The sequence below is a fragment of the Gorilla gorilla genome, chromosome 11 (genome assembly GCF_029281585.2).
Source record: "Gorilla gorilla gorilla isolate KB3781 chromosome 11, NHGRI_mGorGor1-v2.1_pri, whole genome shotgun sequence".
NCBI lineage: Eukaryota > Metazoa > Chordata > Mammalia > Primates > Hominidae > Gorilla > Gorilla gorilla.
In genome coordinates this window covers 71,320,266-71,344,900 of record NC_073235.2, presented here as the reverse complement: position 1 = coordinate 71,344,900, position 24,635 = coordinate 71,320,266, and the positions used below count along the sequence as shown (strand labels likewise).

The window sequence follows — 24,635 nt, the reverse complement described above, 5'->3', positions numbered from 1 at the left end:
CTTTTTTGCCCTGATGCTACTTTAAGCCACTCCACCCAGCAGGCCCAATCAAGAAATTACAACCAGTCTCCTTAAATGTTACCTTTTCCCTCCACCTGAAGATGGAGTTACTACAAGGATGGCTGGGTTGAGGTCTTTGCTCAAGTTCTGCTAACACTGATGACAGTTTGTAGGAGTTCGCTTCCAAAAGGTCTAGTTTCAAATTGTTCTGTGGATACATCATTTGGCCATGTGAGCAAATTTCTAGTAAATGAGGCACAACTGGATAGGAGTATCAGAATAACTTTCAAAATAACAAAGGTTAGAAAAGTACACATTTAACTCATACAGATATTCACAGAAAATGCCGAAGGAAAAAAAAATGGAGGAATAAACTCTTTAGGCAGTCTAGAGGGAGGTTTTAGTTGTTGAGTGTGTCTCATTCTGTACTCTGGGGGTAAACAGGAAACCTTGGTAATATATTAGTATTTTATGGCAATGAAGAGGTTTTACTCAATTTTCTGCTGAGGGACAAGAAAGGGGATAAATGTTGATTGTAGAAAGTAGATTTTTTGGTGGTCTGCAAAGAAGAAGGTGAGCCATCAGTGCTCAATATTGTGAACACAATTGAATTAACATCAATAGACTCAAATGAAATTGAATGTAAGGTTTGTTTGTTCTTTGAGAAGGTGAGGTCTTATATTACCCACAGAGTTTACAGGAATACTTCTGGAAACTGGGAACAATATTCTAGGGCATTTGAGTATAAACAACATAATAAGTCAAGCTAAAGATACACTCCTAGTCTCTGTCTGTTCTTGATGTGACCTTGAACTAGAAACTTTATAATTACCTCGTCAGGCTGGGTCCAGCCAGGGTGAATTAAATAACAGAATCTAAGCATTGGAAGGGTCTTGCTTATCCAGCCCCCTCCTCACCATTATCCCTCTCTCCCCCACACCTCCAGCGTGGGAATTCCTAACCCTAATATCCCTGACAGGGTGTCACAGCCATGGACAGAAGACGTCCAATTGATGGAGAAAGTCTCTAATCATTGGAGGAATCCACTGCATTGTGGGGCAGGCTTACCTAAGACAAAACTAAAAGCTCCCCCATGCTTTCTACCATTAGACCTTCATTTGATAATCTCATAGAGCACATCTATTTCCTCTTCTATGTGGCCCTCTTTCTGGTCTTTAAAGACAGTATTTAATCTAAGTGCCTCCAGTTTTCTCAACAATTTTTCTTATGACACTGCTTGTGAACATTCTTGATTCAAATATGGCACTTCAAGGACCAAGATACAATGAAATAAGGAAGAATGTAAATAAAAGTTTCCTCATCCTAGAAACCTTCTGTGGGTGACACAAAATCTACCAGTATCACTAGTTTCTGTCTACCCAGATGCAGAGCATGCGTAATGAAATCATGTGGATATTTGGCATTCATCACTTAAAGGTTCATAGTTGCTCCTTCACCAGATCATAAACAAACACCGGAAGTTCCAGGGTCAGATCCTCTCTCTCCTTGTGTCCTCCACTGTGTGCTTCAGGTGAGAGGACCCAGATGATCCTAATACATGTATGCTGGTAATGACAATGACAAAATTCTGTGCAAGGACAGCCAAAGGAATAAATGTATAACCCAATGGCATCAATAGTTAACTAAACAGTTTGTGCGGTCACAGAAAATGTCCTACAGTCTGTTTTATAATTTCATAAAAACTGTAGGCACGGGTCATTGCAGGTATGTTAGACCTCTGTTACCCAGTGCACACAATGCAGGCTATTTTCTTTTACAAGAAGTGTTAGGCTTGTTTCTGCAACAGCACCTTACTCAAGAAAGCCTATCTAAAAACTAGGTCAGCGATACCTCACTGCATCTGTCTTCTTTCACCAAAGAACTATTGAAATTGCCAATCTGGGTACAATTATCAGGTACTTACCTTCACAAGAAAGCTAGGCTATAAGCAAGAAAAACAAAACGCCCAGATTCCTGTACCTTCAAAATACTGCTAAAAAATTTATCTCCTTAAATGATTCTCAGATTAACCCCAGTCCACTCCTGATCTCTAATCACAGCAGAAACCCATATGTTGCACACTGGTGCTATATATCTGTTCATTTTTATTCCTGTGTAAAATTCATCAGCTTTTTGTTAACTATCCCTTTCACTTCCTCTGAAGTGGCCAAAATGTCCATCAATCCCCACGAATGTCTATGGGGCTAGAGTTCACACACTCAGCACAAAGGCCAGGAGGCCCACCTCCCTGCCTCTTCTACCATCTCCCCACCCCAATTCCCACCCTTAAAGAACTTTGCCCTCAAAGTTGCTCCTGGTTTCCCCAGATTTTGCCTCACACCCCAGACTATCCTATTCCCTCTGCAACCACGTCTTTCCTTTCTCCTGTTATTCTCCGATAACCCTGAGATCAGCAGAGGGATGAATGGAAAATACCATCTTAATAAAAATTACTAGTTTTTGAGCTCCTCCTGTGAGCATTGTGCTAGTATTTACTAAATAATATTTCACCCTCACAAAAGCCCCATGAGGTAAAGTACCAATATCCCCATTTTGCAGATGAGAAAACTAAAGTTGACCCAGGTCCCTGTAAACAGCAGAGCTAAATCTAAATACAGGCCTTTCTGAATGCAGATCCTTTGTTTCCTGTCGCTTTTCTTAACTGGGTTAAAGTGCACATGGTTTCTAGGCCCTTAAAGAACGACTCTGTTTGGAGAATACTATTTTAGACACAATTCTTTTCCTAGGACACCAAAGCAAACATTTCTAGGTAGTTGGATTTTTCCAGATCCCTCAAATGACTTATGAAGCTGACCCTATAAGCTCCCCCACTAGATTGTTCTATGTCATGAGAAAGGAAAGGCAAACGAGGCCAAGTGGACCAGAAACAAGTATTCTAAAAATAACCCTTTTCATCACTACATCTAGGAAACTGCACTCTGCAAACATTTACCTCATCCATTAACGCTGCTGTGTCTTTCTGGCTCTTTGCATCAGAGAAGGAGGAGGTGCTGGAGTACGTTTTAAGCATTCGTTCCAGGCCTGAAAATGAAATCATGTTCTCAGTCACCTTTCACACTGTCTCAGTGGGACACAGCCAGGAGTCAGTCGCTCTCAAAGGGAGCCTAGAAGTGATACCAGTGAGATTTTTTTTTTTAAGACGGAGTCTTGCTCTGTCACCCAGGCTGGAGTGCAGTGGCACGATCTCGGCTCACTGCAACCTCTGCCTCCCAAGTTCAAACAATTCTCCTCCCTCAGCCTCTTGAGTAGCTGGGATTACAGGTGTATGCCACCATGTCCGGCTAATTTTTGTATTTTTAGTAGAGACACAGTTTCATCATGTTGGCCAAACTGGTCTCCAGTGCCTGACCTTGTGATCCACCCGCCTTGGCTCCCCAAAGTGTTAGGATTATAGGCGTGAGCCACAGCACCCAGCCACCAGTAGGGTTTCTTAAATGGCTGAGGGAGTCTCTGCAGGTAGTTCTTAATAAATTTGACTGAATGATAAATGAACTGTTTGTTTACCTTTCTCTTCACTTAATGAAATTTGAGAAATGCTGGTGCTTTAAAGCATCTTGATTGTTATTTTTCCAGATGAGATTTTGAAATTCTTTCAGTCGACCCATTCTAGCAATTGCTAACAGTTACACAATGTTGGCTTCTTCTTCATTATGGTATTCACATCACTAAATATTTTCTATCTTGAATTTGCTCTCTAGTATTCCACTGCAATGAGTTATCGTGGTCCATATAAAACAAGTTACTGTGTAGACATCAGAATCACAAATGTGGAGTCGTTTTTGTCATCCTTGTTGCTTTAGAGCTGCTTCACAGTCTGTCTGACATGCCTAACTTCTACGTACAGAATTTAATTCGAAAGGTTTTTACATTGTTTCAAAAGTCAAAAGAAACAAACCAAAAAACTCATCCAAAACTCTCATGCACAGTTGGTTGACCATGTTTTAAACCAAACACATTATCTCTCATTCTAGCCAATTTCAGAAACACAGTTAAAATGCTACATTTCTGAAAACAGTAGTATAATACTTATATAGGTTTCATAAATAGACCAAAATGTGATTTTCCTTTTTTTTTTTTTTTTTGGCATTCTTTTTTCTTCTACTTTTTTTTTTTTTGTTCACACAGCTGAAGTTTGATATATGGTTCTTTAAATGAGAAGACCCCTGCCAAATAGCAAAAGCGATTAATCCTAACTCTGAATGAAACCTCTGAGCATCAGATGGTCCCTTTTCTGGCCATTCAAAGAGATGGTTACACACCTTCCTTGTCTTTTGAGGCTTTTTCAGTGTCTCTCTGCAGTCTCAATAATTTTGGTTTTAGTAAAGACTTTCGTCTCTCTTTATCCATTGCACTGTTAGGATCTTCTTCCTTTAGGAAAAAAGAAGGATGTCTAACAAGGGAGAAGAAGTAAGAGTTGCTATTCCCTGTCCATTCTGATACTGCCACTGGCTGCATTTAATTTTAACTTTATAAAATAAAATTTTTAAGCAGGATAATCTTTAGTTTTACACACATTGTTCTACCTGTTCGAGACCTGATGAATAAGAAAATATTGTCTTGTTCACAACTTGTAAGTCACATGGCCAAGCCCTTTTTAATAGAGCAGATTGTTCTTTGAGGATGGACCCTTGCTATAGCTATTTCATTTTCTTGATAAATCTATTTGTTGTATACTTACTGCTTCCTTATTTACCTTTGTTCAAGTTAGAGTCCTTTAGTGGCCCAAATGTAATATCATGTATGTGTTTCAGGCTATGACTGCCTCAGGAGTGGAAGACATTTTGACTGAGTTCTGTGTTGGCTCAGTACTGGGAAGATGTGAGCTAAAACACATATGCTCTTTCCAGAATGGGTTTATGATTTAGTTAGGCCTTGAAGCATAACATTAAAGAAACTAGCAATACAAGACCACATGCATTCACGAATGGTACAGACACCACGAGTGCAGGCAGCTGACAGCTTCGAGGAGGCAAGAAGACGTAACTGTCTAGTCAAGGAAAGATGGCAAAGGGCACTCCAGGCAGGAGAAATGGCGGGAGCAAAGGGCTGGGGGAGGACTGTGGGAAATGTGTCAGGAACAATAAAGACACCTGTTGCATGAGCAAAAAAAATAGGGGAAGAAAAAATTGTTCAGGGAGTTGAGGCTAGATTTTAGGGCTGATGTAGGAATTTTATCACATAGGCTATGAGGAATCATTCATGATATCTGAGCTTTCACATGCATTATTTCAAGGATTGAATAAAAAAGAACAGGATGGTAGAGTTGGAGTGAGGAGGTTGCTAAACATGAGTGTGGCAGAGGGACAGAAACCCATGGAGAAAGAGGGGAAACTAATGACTCAAGGTGGGAGGGGAGGATGCAGGCTTCGCTGATAAGGAAGGAGAAAAATTAGGATCCCGGCTGAGAGATTACCTTTAGATGGAGCTTCACAAACAAGAAGTGTGAGGATTTAGAGCAAAGGGAATAGCCTCTATAAAAACATATACAGATAAAACTATTTACATATTTTTCATTGCACATTACAAAAGTTTCTTTATATTCTAGGCCAGGTGTGGTGGTTTCCCACCTGTAATCCCAGCACTTTGGGAGGCCAAGATGGGTGGATCACTTGAGGTCAGGAGTTCAAGACCAGCCTGGCCAACATGGTGAAACCCTCTGTCTACTAAAAATACAAAAAATTAGCCAGGGTGGTGGTGTGCACCTGTAATCACAGCTACTTGGGAGGCTGGGGCAGGAGAATCACTCGGACCCGGGAGGCAGAGGTTGCAGTGAGCTGACATCGTGCCACTACACTCCAGCCTGGGCCACAGAGCGAGACTCCGTCTCAAATAAATAAATATTTCTTTATATTATTTATTACATGCAACTCCTGCAACTCAATGGTTGGTTTTATTTTCCTCATTTTACCTGTGACACAGATAAAAGAAGGCCCAAGCTGACCCCAAATGCTCTACCACTCCTTCACATGTCATCCCACAGCTGAGGCGCAAGCTGACATCACACCCCCAAGTAAACTCTGACTAAACTGCTAAGACACCTAGCTAAAACCATTATTCCTTCCCTGTTGAAGGAATGCAAGTCATAACATAGCTCCCATACCAGTCCAAGGCTTCCCTTGGTTTGTCTGGGGACATCTATTGTTTAAACATGTATTTCCAGGGATAGATTGCTCCTGGGTCAATTTCAGGATGGGGTATATTGCCATCATTTAACTCTTACATTTGTCCTTCTCTTCTAAAGATTTGTTAGAAAGAAGGTCAGTACTGGAGGAGGCGTATAAAATTACAGATAACAATCTTTTGAACATGGCATTTATGGTAACCTTACAAATATTTTCACCAGGTCACCAAGCCCTCCAAGTTTTGCACTCAGATTGGTCTCTTTGTTGTCCCTGGTCCATGTAAATTTCATAACACTGGATAAAAACCAGCCTACACTTATTGACAGTGACTATAAAGTCAGACATTGGGGTGCTTTGCCTTAAAGATGTCAAGAAAATACTATTCACTCATTTTGAGACACAGTCCTTTCTCTTAGACAACAGATTCATGGTTGTGAGTTCTGACACAGTGAAGTTTTATAGAAACCAAAAATTTCCCTGAACATGCCAATAAATGAGAAGTCATCATGGCTGCCTCCTTGCACTTTGGTAGAACCCTAGTCAAATTTTCAAGGAGAATAATCCTCATTTTATTGACAAGTTATTTAATAGGGGCATTTTTATTATTCTTCGTAAGAAAATAGATTTATTTTATTGTACATTTTTCCATCTCAGGCCCTGCCTACATTATTTGAAAGAAAAAAAGCGCTTTCCCCATGTAATCAAATCATTTCCACTTCCATTTCTACCTTGTTTCTGCGTTGAACAGACATCGATATTGCTAATATACGTCTCCTTTGCCAGGGTAGGAAAAAAAAGACTCAGTAAAAAATAGCTGGTCATTTGCTGCTGTCTGAAGGATGGGGAAAGGGAAAGCCAATCAGGGTTTACTGCAGTGCCTGATCTAACCACCTCTGCCTTCTACCCTCTTGTTGCCTGATCAGAGGTCCAGGGAGGTCAGCTTTGGCTGTACTTCTAATCCTATGGAGGACATGACCAGTGGGCTTGTTCTCCATATCAGAGAAGAGTGACACCCCTAATCTGAAGTTTGAAATCCTGAATAAAATATGGCAGAGGACCCAGGGAAACGCTATCAGAATTCTTTCTGCAGGTTTTGGTAATTAATAATCAGTTTCTAGAACACTACAATTAAGAATATCAATAGGGGAGCAGAGGCCAAAATCTTTGAGGCTTGACCCAGAAGGACAAATAATTTGCCCCAATATAGCAAAGGGGCAACATGCTTGGGCTCTCACCAGGGACACTGACCAGTTTTCAGCAAAAACACCCACAGTAGAATCACTCAAGTACCCTCAAAATAAGCCTCCGATAATCTGGTCCAAGGTTTTCAAGAGAAGGGACTATGAAAAATACTGATAGTGACTCCCACTTCCTAGAACCCATGCCTTTGGGTGATCTTCCCTCACACCCACCTTTGAGTATGGGCTGCACTTATTGACTTGCTTCTAGCAAATAGAATATGATGAGATGTCACTTCTGAGATGAGCTTACAAGAGATTATAATTTCTTGGGCACTCTGGCTCTGTCTGTCTCGATCACTCATTTTGCGGGGAGTAGGCCGAGACATGGAAAGACCCATATGGCAAGAAAATGATATCTCCAACCAACAGCAGCGAGGACTGGAGGCCTGCCAACAGCCCTGTGAGTCAGCTTGGAAGTGAGTCTTCTGCAGGAAGAGCCTGGAGATGTCTGCAGCCCAACCTGATACCTTGATTGAAGCCTTGGGAGGGGTTCAAAGACACCTGGCTAAGACACAACGGAATTCCTGACCCACATAAACTATGAGATAATACATGTTTGTTTTAAGCCATTATTTTGGTGGGGGTGGGGAGCGGTAATTTGTTGCACAGCAATTTGTGCAGACAACCAATTTAAGCACCACGTGATATACAGTGATTAATTATAGGTCATTGAAACATGTCTGCCTGGCACTACTTTTATAGAAGACCGAATATGACGATTCTGTTTAAAACCCTGCTTGACTTTCTTTACTTCTAGAAAATAAAGACATGTTTCCATTGTACAGTTTGTAAACTAGAATGCTGGGTTTTTAAAATTTATATGGGGTATGAGAAATCATTTTCATTGATAAAACATGATATTTGCTTTCAATTTTTTCAATGTTAAGTCCCTCAGTACCTAAGATTCTCCATTAATGTAACTTTTTTTTTTCCATTTCATACTCACAAAGTAATCCGTTAACAGGAACTCAGATTTGTTTTCTGTAGATAAAATTGCAGTTTCTTCCATTACAGCCTGGATATCTTTTTCAATGTCAATCTTGCTGATGGCACAGTGAATCTGCGTGTGGCACTGCAATGCCAAGGGGAGCAGAATAAGGTTGTCGAAGAAAGGTTTCTGCCCCTTCTTACCAGGCATACCAGAAATGGAGAGATCATCTCTACTCACTGTGGTCAGGGTTTGGCCAAAAAGAGAAATATGTTGGCTGTACTGGTTTAAGTTATTGCATAAAAGTTGAATTCTTTCCTTCTCCAGCTCCAGAATGCTCTGAAAAGAATGAAAATTAGGGTAAGATCAGCCAGTTGTTACGCAAAACGGAAGTCACTCATCAAACACTGACACACCTGAAGACAGACTGAGCAAAGTCTCATGATTAGTCTCTTGACTATGTCATATCCAAACCATAGTGGAGGGAGATTTCCAGGAAGGAATGTGTCTTGGTATCTTAAATCACTCACACACTTTCCCCAGGCTCTTTTGACCCAAAAGATGCTGTGGGTTACCTAAGTTTACGAGGAAGGGGGAGAAAAGAAGAAAAGGAAGCATTTGAGACACAATCATGGATTCCAGAGAATTTCAGTAGAGATGGGGTTTCACCATGTTGGGCAGTCTGGCCTTGAACTCCTGACCTCAGATGGTCCGCCCATCTTGGCCTCCCAAAGTGCTAGGATTACAGGCATGAGCCACCGCACCTAGCCAGGCCTTGTTTTTACAAAAAAAAAAAATTAATTGGGAAGAATTCCAGAGGGTGAAGCCCAGGAAAGCCCATATCCATGTCTTGGAAATGCATTGAGACACCCAATAGTTTTAGAATTGTTTATAGTACATTCAAGGCATTCTGCTAGTCTGCAGGGAAGAGAATGACAGGCCACAAATTCTCTGTTTAAGGAGGTTATTTGACAAGAGAAGAATCCCAAAGTCTGACCAATTTATAATTCTACCTAAAATTAGGCCTGGGAGTCAGAGTCCACTGTTTGCAGGTAGACACATAGCCTCTTTATTTTGTGTGAGATGACAGAAGTTTCATTATTAGACTCACGACTTTTAGATAGGAAGGGTAAATAAGAAAGTGAGGGGAATCACATTTGCTTTGTTAGCTTTTAACATTTTAGAGTCCGGGCACAGTGGCTCATGCCTATAATCCCAGCACTTTGGGAGGCCAGGGCGGGAGGATCACCTGAGGTCAGGAGTTTGAGACCAGCCCAGCCAACATGGTGAAACCTTATCTCTACTAAAAATACAAAAATTAGCCAGGCATGGTGGCACGTGCCTGTAATCCCAGCTACTCAGGAGGTTGAGGCAGAATTGCCTGAACCCAGGAGGTGAAGTTTGCAGTGAGCCGAGATCATGCTACTGCACTCCAGCCTGGGTGACAAAAGTGAAACTGTCTCAAAAAAAAAAAAAATTAGAAAATGTTACTTATTAGACCCATGCCAACTGAGTTGCTGACTGGTGGTTTTACAGAGGGCAGAAAGGTTTAGCAACTAAGCATTGTTATAGAAGGCTGGGTCAGGCAGAGTATTCAGGGAGATTCCAAGGCCATGTGGGGGCAGTGTAAGGCTGCTGGGTATGTGCCCAGGGGAGTTTGGGCTTTGATGGAGATGGCAGGTGTCCAAGACAAAATTCTTCCCATCTTTTTTTTTTTTTTTTTTTTTTTTTTTTTTTGTAAAAACAAGGCCTGGCTAGGTGCGGTGGCTCATGCCTATAATCCCAGCATTTTGGGAGGCCAAGACGGGTGAACTACCTGAAGTCAGGAGTTCAAGGCCAGCCTGCCCAATGTGGTGAAACCCCGTCTCTACTAAAAATACAAAAATTAGCCAGGCATGGTGGCGGGCGCCTGTCGTCCCAGCTACTCAGGAGGCTGAGGCAGGAGAATCGCTTGGACCTGGGAGGTGGTGGTTGCAGTGAGCTGAGATCATGCCACTGCACTCCAGCCTGTGCAACAGAGTGAGATTCCATCTCAAAAAAAAAAAAAAAGAAGAAGAAAAAGAATGAAAGAAAAAAAAAAAAAAGCAAGGCCTGGGCATTCATCCTTTTATCCAGGGAAGTCCAGCTCAGTTGCTCTCATACCCACCATCCCAACTCCTCCATCCCACAAAGAGCACCAGCAATCATCTTTCATGAACAAGGCTTTGGAGAAGTTGGTGGGTAACACGACCATAGGGAAGAAGAAAGATTGGGTATGTCTCAAGGCCCTTGGCAGTGCAAGAGAGGTGAGAATGGAGAGTCACAAAGATCACTGGGTTCTCCTTGCTCACCTCTTGAAATTCCTACAGGAGCCCATTGGCCTGATTCAGTATGGTATTCCTCTATATCCCTGTGTTGTTAATTCATCTATGGTATATGGTGATTAAAATTATTTTAAATTTCTTTATACTTTTAATTATGGTAAAATTTACATAATATGACATGCCATTTTATCCACCTTAGGCATCCATTTCAGTGTCATTAAGTGCATTCACATTATTGTGCAAACATCACCATAATTCATCTCTAAAACTTTTTTCATCTTGCAAAAGTAAACTGTACCCATGAAACAACTTCTCATTTCCTACGCTCTGCATCCCCTGGCAACCACCATTCTACTTTCTGTCTCTACAAATTTAACTACTCTTGATACCTCTTACAAGAGGAATCATACACTACTTGTTCTTTTGCATCTGGCTATTTCACTTAGCATAATGTCTGCAAGGTTCATCCATGTTGTAGCATGTGCCAGAATTCCCTTCCTTTTTGGCTGAATAATATTCCATGGTATGCATATACCACATTTTGTTTTTTGGTATATAGTCGTTTGAACACTGCTTGTAAATGAAAGTAGTAAAAGGCTCAGGCAGTAACTATGAACATCTGTGCCAATCACATGCAACTTTAGCTTTTGTACCAAGTGTCCTGACATTTGGATTGGAAGCCTGGAGCCATGCCCCCATGGCAATCTTCTTAGTTGCCTCTGAAGCTGCCCAATTTTCATACGTCAATGGGAGTCAAATGGATTTGTTTACGCTGGCAGTCCCCTGAGGCTTTCACAAAATTGCAGGCACCAGTCATTTGAATGTGGCTGTCTGCCCTTCTGTCTCCCAGATAAAGGATTAAAGACACAGAATAGCCTATCAAATGTTTTGCTTCTTAAAGGGCAGAATCGATATGCCTCATAACAAATACGTAAAACAAATTCTGCTCAGTTGTTTGGATCTCCTATGTGACAATCTTCAAAAAGAAGAAGTCCTTACCCTATAGAAAAAGATCTAGAAATCAGCTTTTCTGTTTTAGCCTATGAGCAAGAGACAAGAGAAAATAAAAGCCAGGTTTTAGAACATATTGCATCCCTAGTGGGCAGGTGTTTCTTTACTTTGACAAGTGCTGAACCACTAGCATCAATCTGAGACTAGAATAACCAGTGTTCCTTAGCGACATGGTAATGCTTAACAGATTTTAATTACATTTCAGGGAAATCATTAAAATGATCTATGTTTGCTCATAAAAAGAGGAGGAAATAAATTCCACTGTGCAAAGGAGAGATCCATATCTCATTTAATGATTTGTTGCTTTCTATTATCTTGTTCTTTTTATATAAAATAGGTGGTAGAGAAGCAAGGTACTCTGGAGGACCTCAAACTGTCCTCTTGAGGTTCCACAATAGTATATATGAACAAAGTGTGGTCAAGGAGTTATCCAGAAAGATTCAGATTTCAGCAGATTTAGAGCCTGTCTGGGGCCCAAGCATTATGACAATTTGTTCTTCATTCGTTCCTTCCAGTTCTTGCTGTCCTAGCCTTTGGGCTGGTACTACAGGAAGAAGTCAAAGGGATTTTGTTTTCATTTAAATGACTCTCATAGAACTGATAAAAGAAAGATGCTCTTTCTAGAGCAGGGACTCTCAAACTTTAGAATACCTAGACCCCTCTTTATAATCATTCAGAGGCTCTGATTGATTTAGAGGCTCCCAGGTCTAGGGAGGTGCTCAGGAATCTGACTTTTAAGCACCCCAGGCGCTTTGAGACATCGTCCTAGGGCCACAAAGGCCCACAAAAAATACATTTTAAAATCATAATTCTTCCACCCAGAAGTGACTGCTACTAACACATTGATATATTTCAGTCTAGGTATGTGTATATGTATGATTTTATCTTCTAGTTATCTATCAAATTATTCAAATTTGAAATTCTGTTTTTTCCACTTAACTGTACATGTGAACAGTTTCCCATGCCATTAGTCTCTGAAAATACCACTTTAATTATTTCATAAGCATCCATGGTGCAGACGTGTTTATTCACTTAGTCATCCCTTTAATGTTGGACATTTGGGATGTTTGCTGCCTTTAACATGTTTCAAATAGAAACCTGTGTCTGGTTTGTCAGCTACTTCCTCAAGACAGTTTTATAGAAAGGAAATTACCTTTTTCAACAGAGTCCTAGGAAAGAATGAAGCCCTACTGTCCTGAGGCGTCCATTTTATGTAATGAGTTGTCATTCGTCTCATCTAGAGTGGGACTACTCAAGTGCCATCCTTGGGAGAACAGAGAAAACAGCCACTCAAATCATTTTCTGTGTTCTGGGATTTAGAGGAGGAACACTGGTTGAGAAAGGGAATATTTTTAAGGCTCTTGACACATATTGCAGATGGCTTTTAAAAATAATTCCTTGAGTAAGTACTTCAGTACCAAGCATTTGATTCTTTGTAATTCTTGGTAGTATGGTTATTATTGTGAAAAATATAGGTTATTTCTATCATCTGAATTGTTTCTTCTTGGAGGGTAGGATGTGGCTAGAATACAGTATGATTGTGAAGTAATAAGACTAATTTTGACATGTGGTTTGTGGAATTGGTTCCATTACTTATAGTCACATTTGAGGCTTTACAGTATTTCTCACAGTATCTACTACACTGCCTTGAATGTAGTTCAATGCATGTTCTCTGAAGGAATTTGTAAATCCAACCTGTAGAGTAAAAAGGAATAAGAGAACACTTCGTAGGACCCTAAAATGAATTTTTATATTCAGTTTGTACAGAAGAATGGTGAAAGAATGGAGAAAAAATGAAACTGAGAGACCCTAACTGTCCCATTTCCATCTCTCACACTTATAATAAAATTCCTCTTTGAGTCAATTCAGGCTGTTTTTGTTATATGTCTTCATGAATCTAACATTTGACACTTGAGTGCCATAAACATACACAAAATGTGGCATACAAAGAGTAATATGTGAGTCAATGACCTGCTGGTATAGACTGAGTATACACAAGCCCAGGAAATACCAACAACTAAGGGCATCATTATTGAGGGTTCAAGTGAAGCAAGAGTGACTGGTCAGAAGTCGTCTCACGTTGTGGCTAATGGGCTTGAGATGGCTCTCAGGAGGCAGAAGAGACCTCAGAGGAAGGTGGGGTAGGAGAAGCTGTATGAACTAAAAAGGACACGGACTGAAACACTGGTGGCATCCAGCATAGAGGTAGCAAAAATCCAGGATACAAGAGGGGAGAAAGAAAATGCTCTTCCTCAAGGACATTATGATGAGTAGATATTCCATGTGACTTGGATTCTAACAAAAAAAAAAAAAGAAAGAAGGAAGAAAAAAACTAAACTAGGTCTTAAATATGTTTAGAGCTGAAGTTGAAAAATGCCTTTTGAAATGTAAATGAATGTATACCTTGTTACCATCAGGAAGACTGTAAGAAAAGAGATAATTTCCACGATGCTTCAACATAAACACTGGGAATGCTGAGAAGGGGGAGTGGTGGTTGTAGGGGAAAGATGTAGAGGATCTTAACAGGAGGAAAGGAAACTGAGATGAAGGAGAGGCGTAGCAAGAGCTTCTGATAATGAAGATAATCATAGCCTTCCCTAACATATATTGAAGAAGGCAAGCTAGTTATCAGCTACACCAGGTAGGACCCATTTATCTCCCATTGCTGCGATGTAGGTAGAAGGGTGATGAGGATAGAGACACTGAGGTGAAATATTTTTCTCATAGCCCTTGAAGGGTGGGTGCCTGGAAGATGGAGTGGGAGCAGAAATGTCTCTCCCATCTCCTAACAGGGCCATCCAAGGAAGCTGAACTCAGTGGAAAGACCACGGCTTCATCAGGAAGTGATGAGGTGAGGTGAGGCAAGATCAGAACCCAGGTTGCAGAGCCAGATTTCAAATGAATCAAGTTAGAATTTAAATCCCTGACCTTTTCTCATCACCTTCATCTAAAATCTATCTAGCATAAACAAGTAGAGTACCAGGAGCTTATGTTCAAAGGTGTAAATTAAGGAATTTTTTCTCATTTGTTCCTCTCTTTGACCCAAGTTTTCATCTCTCCTTTAATTTCCCCTTTCTTCTCTAATTCTGCATCTATCCTGCTCTGAGTGGTTGAATTGCAAGAGATGTAAATGCAGCCGTTGGGTTTCTGCCTGCCATATAGCCTTTGCTCTCCCAGTTTTCAATGGGGCATGAACATAGTGCAGAGGTCCAGGCTGAATCTTTTTTTTTTTTTTTTTTTTTGAGACGGAGTCTTGCTCTGTCACCCAGGCTAGAGTGCAGTGGCGTGATCTCGGCTCACTGCAAGCTCCACCTCCCGGGTTCACGCCATTCTCCTGCCTCAGCCTCCCGAGTAGCTGGGACAACAGGCGCCCACCACCACGCGCAGCTAATTTTTTCTATTTTCAGTAGAGACGGGGTTTCACCGTGTTAGCCAGGATGGTCTCGATCTCCTGACCTCGTGATCCACCCGCCTCTGCCTCCCAAAGTGCTGGGATTACAGGCGTGCCGCCCAGGCAGAATCTTAAACCATCTCAGGCTCATTGCTTCATCTTTCCAGCCTCAATGTCCTCATAATGTCATGATTAATACAAAACAGAAGCACATGAATGTGCTTAGCACAGCCTAAAAGAGGAGCACTGAGCACCAAGTACTTGTTCCAGGCTGGCCATCAGATCATGGCTTTCTCCAATCGTATCTGCTTTAAACATTTTTTTATAAACTTAAAACAGGTGGGGAAAAATAAAACCAAAATATTCATGTTCTTACTCTCCAGAATTGATAGTTATTTAATTTGGTCATATTTATATAGAGCCTGGGGTTGTACTGCTTCACCAGGGGCCGTACATAAGCTGCGTGGCTGTTTCTGGCAGTTCTGTTGTATTCCCACCATGGGCTCCATTTCTGCCACTGAACACAGGGACAGTCTCCATGTATAAGTTTACAAACACACACATATAAACTCAGTATAGTTTGCGCATGAGTTTAAAAGAATTTTGATTTACACAGATTGTGTAAGTGGTATATTTCTTTTCCTCAACATCATGTTTTTCGAGGTTAATTCATGTTTAAATATAGTTTTAATTAACTTTTCATTGATGGATATTAGTTCACTTTCCAAACGCGAGCATATTTGAAGAGTAATTTTTCTCTTGATGGGTATGAAGATTGCGTACAGTTTTTTCTCACAAGCAATTATAAACAATTCTGCCATAAACATTCTTGTGCATCACTCTTGGAGTACAAATGTACATTTTTCTGTAGGATATATGCCTAAAAAGGGAACTGCTGCAGTAAGTACATGCTTATTTTAGTTTCACTAAATATTAAATTATTCCCCCTACAGGGGTACAATAATTCTTGTTTCCTAACATCCTTACCAACACTTGATATTGTCAAGTTCTAATTTTTGCCAAATAATCTAGCATTGTTTCATAGGTTTATTGATGATTTTGATTTCTCCTTTTGTGATGTGCTTGCTGACATATTTTGCCCATTATTATCAGATAATTTGCCACAATGCCTTCTTTATGTGTCTACTTTTGCCACTGAGATGTACACATCTCAAGCATTGAGATGTTACTTTATTCAGTGCTCTGTATCTCCAGTGCCTAACACAATGCCTGACCTCCATAAGCAATCACTGTATGAGTCATCGCTCATGCCTAAAACTAATTTTGAAGCACCTAACACTTAAGCCTTAATTTATGCTTCACTTTGACAGCACTTTTTGAAGTTAGCTGGGTGCTATCCTGTCCACTAAGAATTAGGAGCAGAAACTCTGGCCAGTGAAATTCAATAAATTGTCACTGGTAATTGTATCCATGGAGAAATTGAAACAATGAGAGGAAATGTGGTTTGTCTAAAGTCACAATATGTGTGATGCTCATAGCTAAGACAGAGGGCAGGTCTTGTCACTGTAATCTGACCTCCATCTTCAAGGTCACACAAAGCTCCACAGAAGAAGAAAAAAATGTGAATATATAACTTACCTGGTAGCAGTTCTCTAGTGTGTTTTCCCATTTCAGTCTGGTAGAATAACCCGCCATGTTTTTTTGGTAGTAATTTTCATCTTCCTTTTCCAACTTTTCAGTTGATTTTGTCAGTTTATTGAGGAGCTAATGTAAAACATCAATGTCACACATTTACTAACACATTTTTGAAAGCCCTTTGTAATTCCATAGTAATAATTATATGTGGCTCAATGATATGTTTCTCACCTCTCACGTAGAGTCATAAACAGTGACTATAGTTGACAAAACCAAAGATCTTTATAAGAAAAAAAGGCATGGCCAAACCTGAAGGAAACCCAAGGGCCTTCCAGTATGATTCCCCCAATTTTACACATGAGGAGATTGAGACCCTTAAATAGGAAGTGATTTGTCTACACTCACACAGTCAAGGAGAAGGTCAAACAACACAGCTTTTGAGAATTGACAGTACAGGTCAAGACTGCAATTGGCTGATGAATCCCATAGTCTTATCTGGTAAATCTTTTGGGCTCCTGCACTTCTTACCAGGTTAGGTAGAGACTTGTGGAATCATACAATTTTTAGAACTAATTTTTAGAATGAGTCTGGCTACTGTCCTATCTAGCGATATTATTTTACTTTTACTATATAAACCCAGAAGTAGAGCTTTGGAATCAAACTTCCAGGATAAGAGTCCTGGTCCTAGCTGCAAACAAGTTACTTAACCTTACTGAGCCTCAGTTTTCTCATCTCTGTGATGGGGATAGGTAATTAATATATACTGGGTTGCTTTGAGAATTCAGGCACATCTTGGGACTCAGAAAACAATACCGCAAAATCAAGGCCTCAGAAGCAGCCTCAGAAGTAAAAGTTTCTCTCTGACCTTCTTCTGCCCTCCTGTCTCTCACTCCCATTCTCCCCTGAGGCTATTGGTAGAAACCAGAATACCTCTTCCCCAAAGAAGGTCACAGAAACCAGAACCTCTTTTCTCCAAAGCTAGCCATAAAATCTAAAAATATTACTCTCACTTTCCCCCTGCCTTTCTGTGTAAAAACTGTCCATAAAGAAATTATCTGACCTACCTTGTCTGACTGTAGGTCATAAGACCCCTATTCCAGAGAGGATCCTGCCCGATTCCCAGCAGGAAGGAAGCCTGCACAGAGAGGCCAAGAAGACTCCAGAAAGACAGCCTTACTGGGTTTCCCCACACAGTCTATTAGCATTAGATTACACCCCTTTTGTACATAATATTTGTACATGGATGTCCATATTTTGTTAAACCTAAGCATAAACATAGACAAGTTCCCCTGTATATTTGGAACTTCGTTCTGAAGGCTCCCATGTCACATAAAACTATGATCAAATACATTTGTATGCCTTTTCTCCTATTCATCTGTCTCTTGTCAGTGATTTTCAGCCAAACTTCAGAGGGCAAAAGGGAAGATTTCCCTTGGCCCTGACATAGGTAACACAGATAAGGCAAATGGCACACTGCCCAACACCTGGCATAGCACTCAAAATTTAGCGAGTGTAATTATTGCCAGTGAAAAGCCTGAGATACATGCCCAATGTTCACTGCAAGTTATGGACAGCTTGATAAGATGGTTTCCTCTCATCCTGCTCCCCAATGATCTGCTGCCTTACAAAGAACCCCCCTCTTGCCCATCACCAAAATTTGTCATTCTGATTACTAAATCTTCTGGAAAATCAGTGTACAGTAATATAAAGCTCCCTGGGCCAGGGTAGCTGAAACTGACTCTCAAAATGCCCAGACAAGTAATTTCATGTTTCTGAGAAACAAAGAAGTTGGATTGCATGAATTATTCTCCAACTTTATATATATATATTTAAAGCATTCAATATCTTTCTTTTTCTTTTCTTTTTTTTTTTTTTGGAGACAGAGTCTGGCTCTGTCACCCAGGCTGGAGTTCAGTGACAGAATCATGGCTCACTGGCTCACTGTAACCTCCCTGTCCCGGGTTCAAGCAATGCTCCCATCTCAGCCTCCCAAGTAGCTGGGACTAGTTTTTATATTTTTTGCAGAGGTGGGGTTTCACCATGTTGCCCAGTCTGGTCTCCAACTCCTGGGCTCAAGCGATCTGTCTATCTCAGCCTCTCAAAATTTTAGGATCATGAGTGTGGGCCATCGCACCCAGCCGATTCTCCAACTTTACTCTATTTAGAAATGACCTGAAATGCTTGTAAAAATTGCAAATTCCAGAATTCTACAAGTAGCAATACTTATTTCATACATCTGTAGTGGGATTAGAAAATCTGAGTTTTGACTATAGCTCCCCAGATGGTTCTGATGCAAATGGTCTTCAAACCATTCTTTAAAAAAACGTCAAAGACCCCCCCGGACTTAGTAGTTTAGGAGTTTCAAGGACAGAGACAAAGGCTGTTAAAATGGACTCTCTCTATTTAAGGGCATTTTGACTAACCTTACAATCATGAAAAACATTCATCCAAAATGTTGAACGTTAATACCATTCACTTTATTATTCCAATTGATACGCAGGCTATACAACTGTCCCCCAGCTCTGATGCATGACCTACACAGGACATATCTGTTTTTTTTTTTTTTTTTTTTTTTTTTGAGATGGAGTCTCGCTCTGTCCCCCAGGCTGGAGTGCAGTGGCACGATCTCGGCTCACTGCAAGCTCCGCCTCCCGGGTTCACGCCATTCTCCTGCCTCAGCCTCCCGAGTAGCTGGGACTACAGGTGCCTGCCACCATGCCCGGCTAATTTTTTGTATTTTTAGTAGAGACGGAGTTTCACCATGTTAGCCCGGATGGTCTCAATCTCCTGACCTCGTGATCTGCCCGTTTCAGCCTCCCAAAGTGCTGGGATTACAGGCGTGAGCCACCGCGCCCAGCTGACATATCTGGTTTTGTATCAAGTTTAATGAACCACATCTGTCTGTAGAAACTCAAGCTTGTGAACATTAACCTGGCAACAGTTCAATGCAAGGACTCAAAGAGAGTCATGGTTATACTCTGCTAAATCACTGTCCTCGGATTCTTATTGAGAATGCTCAGCACCCCAGGAATGAGAACTGAGTTGCTTTTGAGATCACCATTAATATTCATCAGCCTGCACTATAGAGCTGTGGACTAGAATTTTCTGCTCGGCAAATTTACAGCAGATAGTTCAAGTATATATATGAAAGAAGAATGTATACTCATATACACACACACACACACACACACACACACACATATATATATTATATATATATTATATATATTATATATATATATATATTTTTTTTTTTTTTTTTTTTTTGAGACAGAGTCTCGCTGGTCGGCCAGGCTGGAGTACAGTGGTGCGATCTTGGCTCACTACAACCTCCGCCTCTCAGGTTCAAGCGATTCGCCTGCCTCAGCCTCCCGAATAGCTGGGATTACAGGCATGTGCCACCACGCCCGGGATTTCACCATCTTGGCCAGGCTGGTCTTGAACTCCTGACCTCAGGTAATCTGCCCACCTCAGCCTCCCGAAGTGCTGGGATTATAGGCCTGAGCCACTGAGCCCGGCTGTAGACTCCTGTGTTCTTACTTAAGGAACTTCTCAGAAACCTTTACTAAAATTTGTCAAAGATTGACTTCTTTTCGTTTTGTCCCTTTTTTTGCTCTTGGAACAAACATCGCATTCATTTATTCACCAGACATTGAGGGCCTTCCGTGTGTCATGTGCAAGGCTTTAGGAATAGAAAATGGAACAAGACAGGCTCCCTCTCTAGTCAGGGACCCACAGACCATTACCATCTTGTGTGCTGATAGAATTAGGTAGGTACCACTGGAAGGACATCAAGAGAGGCTTCTAAACTAGCCTTGAAATTAAAATGACATTTAAGCTATAATTTGGCTCATAGTAAGTGCTCAAAAAATCTATCTCCATATGAATAAAACTAAAATGAAAGTAGGAGTTGGTGAGGCAAAATAGTATGGCAGGATACAGAAAGATATTTTTTGGTGAAGTTGGATCACACAGCTTACGACGGAGAATGGGGAGAGGTGACGTTGAAGAGATTGGCAAAGTTCAAGTCAGGAAGGGTCTTACAGGCCACATGAAAGAGTTTTTCCTGGCTGGGTGTGGTGGTTCACGCCTGTAATCCCAGCACTTTGGGAGGCCAAGTCGGGCAGATCACTTGTGGTCAGGAGTTCGAGAACAGCCTGGCCAACATGGTGAAAACCTGTCTCTACTAAAAATACAAAAAATTAGCTGGGCATGGTGGTGAGTGCCTGTAATCCCAGCTACTTGGGGGGCTGAGGCAGAATTGTTGAACTTGGGAGGCAGAGGTTGCATTGGGCCCAGATTGCACCATTGCACTCCAGCCTGGGCAACAAGAGCAAAACTCCGTCTCAAAAAAAAAAAAAAAGAGTTTTTTTTTTTATTTATTCTGAAGTCATTGGGAAGCCTTTGAAGGCTTTCGAAAGGAATGATATGCTCAGATTCGAGTTTAAGAAAAGTCAGCTTGGCTTGTACATGGGGAATAGATAGGAACAGGCAACACTGAAAGCAAAGAGACTGATTTGTTGGTTACAAAAAACCAAGCAAAAGATGATTGCGGGCTGAGAGAGGATGTCAGCAGTGGAGATAGACAAAAGCAAAGATATTCAAGAAGTATTTGGGGCTGGGCACGGTGGCTTGCGCCTGTAATCCCAGTATTTTGGGAGGCCGAGGCGGGCGGATCACTTGATGTCTGGAGTTCGAGACCAGCCTGGCCAACATGGCAAAACCCCATCTCTACTAAAAATACAAAAATTAGCCAGATGTGATGGCGCACGCCTGTACTCCCAGCTACTTGGGAGGCTGAGGCAGGAGGATCACTTGAAACTGGAAGGCAGAGGTTGCAGCGAGCTGAGACTGTGCCACTGAAGGATCTGGTTTGAGTTAGAATTGGGAGGATAGGTGGGTGATGATATTCAAAGACACAGAGAACACAGGAATAAAGATTATCTTTGGTAGAAAAAAGTGATGGTTGGATTTTGGATACTGAGTTTAAGGAGTCAGAAAGCAGTTTACAGACTGGTTTGGACTGGAGATATAAATTTGGGTATTGCCAGCATTGATACTGTAGTTGAATCCTTGAGAATATACTTATTGAGTATGTATTATTTATCGAGTACCTGATATCAAGAGTACTGTATCAGACACTGGAGAGACAATGGTGAAGAGAACAGAGTGAGGCCCAGAAGAGAAATCTTCAGAAACTGCAATATATAAAGATCAGGCCAAAAAAGGGAGCCCATAAAGAAATCTAATTTAAAATTTACAGAAGGTAGGAGGAAAATAAAAGCATTAGTTGTTACTAAAGTTAAAAGAAGAGAATGTTTCTAGAAAGGGGAAATAAACAATGCTTAATACTTCCGAGAAGTTAACTAAGGTAGACTTGGAAAGTACCTGTTAGCTTCAGCAATGAGAAGACATTGTTTTCGATGGCAAGAACACTCTTAGTGGAAAGATGGGGAAAGCTTGATTAGGGTGATTTGAAGAGTGAACAGAAGATGAGGAAGTGGAAACAGAGCAGATACCCCTTTCACTAAGATGTATTGTGACCGGGCCCGGTGGCTCACGCCTATAATCCCAGCACTTTGGGAGGCCGAGGCGGGCGGATCACGAAGTCAGGAGATCGAGACTATCCTAGCTAACTCGGTGAAATCCCATCTCTACTAAAAAATATAAAAAATTAGCTGGGTGTGGTGGCGGGGCCTGTAGTCCCAGCTACTCGGGAGGCTGAGGCAGGAGAATGTCATGAACCCGGAAGGCGGAGCTTGCAGTGAGCCGAGATCGCGCCACTGCACTCCAGTCTGGGCGACAGAGCAAGACTCCAGCTTAAAAAAAAAAAAGATGTTAAAAAAAATGTATTGTAAAAAAAAAAAAAAGATGTATTGTAAAAAGGAGACATGACAATATCTGGAGAGGAATGTGAGACCCCATAAATAAGCGTTCCTGTAACTTTCTTTACTCTTGCAAGATGGGAAGAAGATGCAATAGACTATTGGTGCCCTCCCACCAGATTAGGCCATTAGGGTGGAACCCTCATGAATGGGATTACTGCCCTTATAGAAGAGGCCCCAGGGAGCTTCCTTGCTCTCTTTCCACCACGTGAGGATGCAGTGAGAAGTAGCCGGTCTGCAACCTGAAAGAGGAAGCCTCACCAGATAGCACCTGATCCCACACTTCCAGAATGTCTGTTGTTGAAGCCACCTCCATCTATGGAACTTGGTTATAGCAGCCTGAACAGACTATAAGACAGGGGGAGTTATAGAAGGCTGGTGGGGAGGAATCATTAGGGAGGGGGCTGTCCAAGATATGGGAAATATGGGATAATCAAGAGAGGGCCTCTGGGAGGCAGAATGGGATGAGATTAGAGCACAGGATGGAGAACTGGCCTCTCCATTGCAGATATGTAAATGCTATTACTTCAGTAGGCAGGTGGCTGTGCTGACTTCTATTTACTCTGTGAGGTAGGAGGCAAGATACTGTGCCAGGAGTGTGTGGATGGAGGTGTGAGGAGAACGGAGGTTTAGATCAGCTTCTGGTGAGAATCAAGACTGCTGGGCAGGAAACCAGGAGGAATTTGCTGAGCAGCACAGAGCATCAGCTCAGGTGATCATGAGCGCTTCTATGTGAGATGAGAAAATGAATGCCCCCCCTTGGGTGTTCAGCTTCAGGATTAACAAAAGCTGCCAGATTAAGCAGTGAAGATGGCATGGGTGTGTGACAGAGTAACAGCCAAGGTTATGGTTACCAGCTGGAGGAGGGGAGAGAGCACTGTGGACCTTTACTTCCCAGGGAAGCTGCTGATGGGGGTAGGAAGAGGAAATTCACCACTTAGCTGCCATGCTTTTTTCTTTATTATTGCATGACATCAATAAAGAATAGCTTCTAATGAGCACTCAGAATGCCTAGGCAGGTCCTGGCACTGAGTATTTTAACAGACTGGGTTCGCCTCCTCGGAAGCTGCCTCATTATTTAACACTTGTTATGATCATTTCCAACTGTGAAGATTGACATGGAAAGAAATAAGAATCTTGTAAAATCTTGCTAACAACGAATTTAAGTTATTCAATGGATATTTCTTCAGATGAAAGAGCTACTGGTGATGACAATTTTCTCTTCCTTTGTAAGGGGTTTGCAGTGGTGCTGGTTGCATTTCCTTAGTGGGGACTCATCTTTTGTAGAAGATATCGACTATTTCAAAGGTTTTCAATCTGGGACACATACCACAAGAGGGGTGCAAGATAATCTATTGGGGTGTAAGCAGAAAATGTTCATTTTGTTCCTGTACCCCAATATTATTCGTGTTCATTTTGCCTGAAAACACAGTTGTCAAGCTTACTCTTATTTAATATATGAGCCTACACTGGTGCTCACACATGGACAGTTGTGGATTCTGATATGGCCTGGGGGAAGGGTGGGGATTCTGCAACCTGAAAAGCTGCCCTAGGCCCTCACTGTGTTTTCCCTTCCAGCATCTGGGACATGTGGCCATTGACATATACCTGGGCCATGTGATTTTACAGACATTTTCTGGCTCCAGTTAGGTTAACATACACAAAATGCACAAATATCTTAGAAGATTTCTGCCAAGAACCTGTGGATTGATGTTACTACCAACAATTTAACCACAAAGAATCCACAGCAAAATGTCCAAGCTGATGCTCCCACCTCTCCTGGTTGTGAGTTTGTTACTACCCACATGAAAGGGCAAACACTGAAATGAGATCTGACAAAAAATTTGATGAACAAATTACATTATCGAGAAGGCTGGCCAGGGGCGGTGGCTCATGCCTATAATCCCAGCACTTTGAGAGGCTAAGGCAGGAAGATCTCTTGAGGTCAGGAGTTCGAGACCAGCCTGGCCAACATGGTGACACCTCGCCTCTACTAAAAATGCAAAAAAAAATTAGCCAAGCATGGTGGTGCACACCTGTAGTCCCAGCTACTTGGGAGGCTGGGGTGGGATAATTGCTTGAAGCCTGGAGTGGGAGGATGCAATGAGCCAAGACTGCACCACTGCCCTCCAGCCTG

General features: G+C 41.5%; 1 protein-coding gene across 12 annotated transcripts in view; it reads right to left on the bottom strand.

The window, feature by feature from the left end:
- Nucleotides 1-24,635, bottom strand: part of NOSTRIN (nitric oxide synthase trafficking) — a 78,515-nt gene that overhangs the window by 5,280 nt on the left and 48,600 nt on the right. For 11 of the 12 annotated variants that reach the window (XM_055379119.1, XM_055379115.1, XM_055379117.1 and 8 more), the window contains 6 exons: nucleotides 16,617-16,742; nucleotides 8,553-8,651; nucleotides 8,331-8,456; nucleotides 4,281-4,389; nucleotides 2,954-3,042; nucleotides 83-208 (listed from right to left, as the gene is read on the bottom strand). In XM_055379119.1, coding sequence (XP_055235094.1) covers nucleotides 83-208; nucleotides 2,954-3,042; nucleotides 4,281-4,389; nucleotides 8,331-8,456; nucleotides 8,553-8,651; nucleotides 16,617-16,742 — 675 coding nt within the window. Of the gene's footprint in view, nucleotides 1-82; nucleotides 209-2,953; nucleotides 3,043-4,280; nucleotides 4,390-8,330; nucleotides 8,457-8,552; nucleotides 8,652-8,728; nucleotides 8,888-16,616; nucleotides 16,743-24,635 lie in introns of all 12 variants that reach the window. The other variant, XM_019022709.4, reaches the window with a different exon arrangement.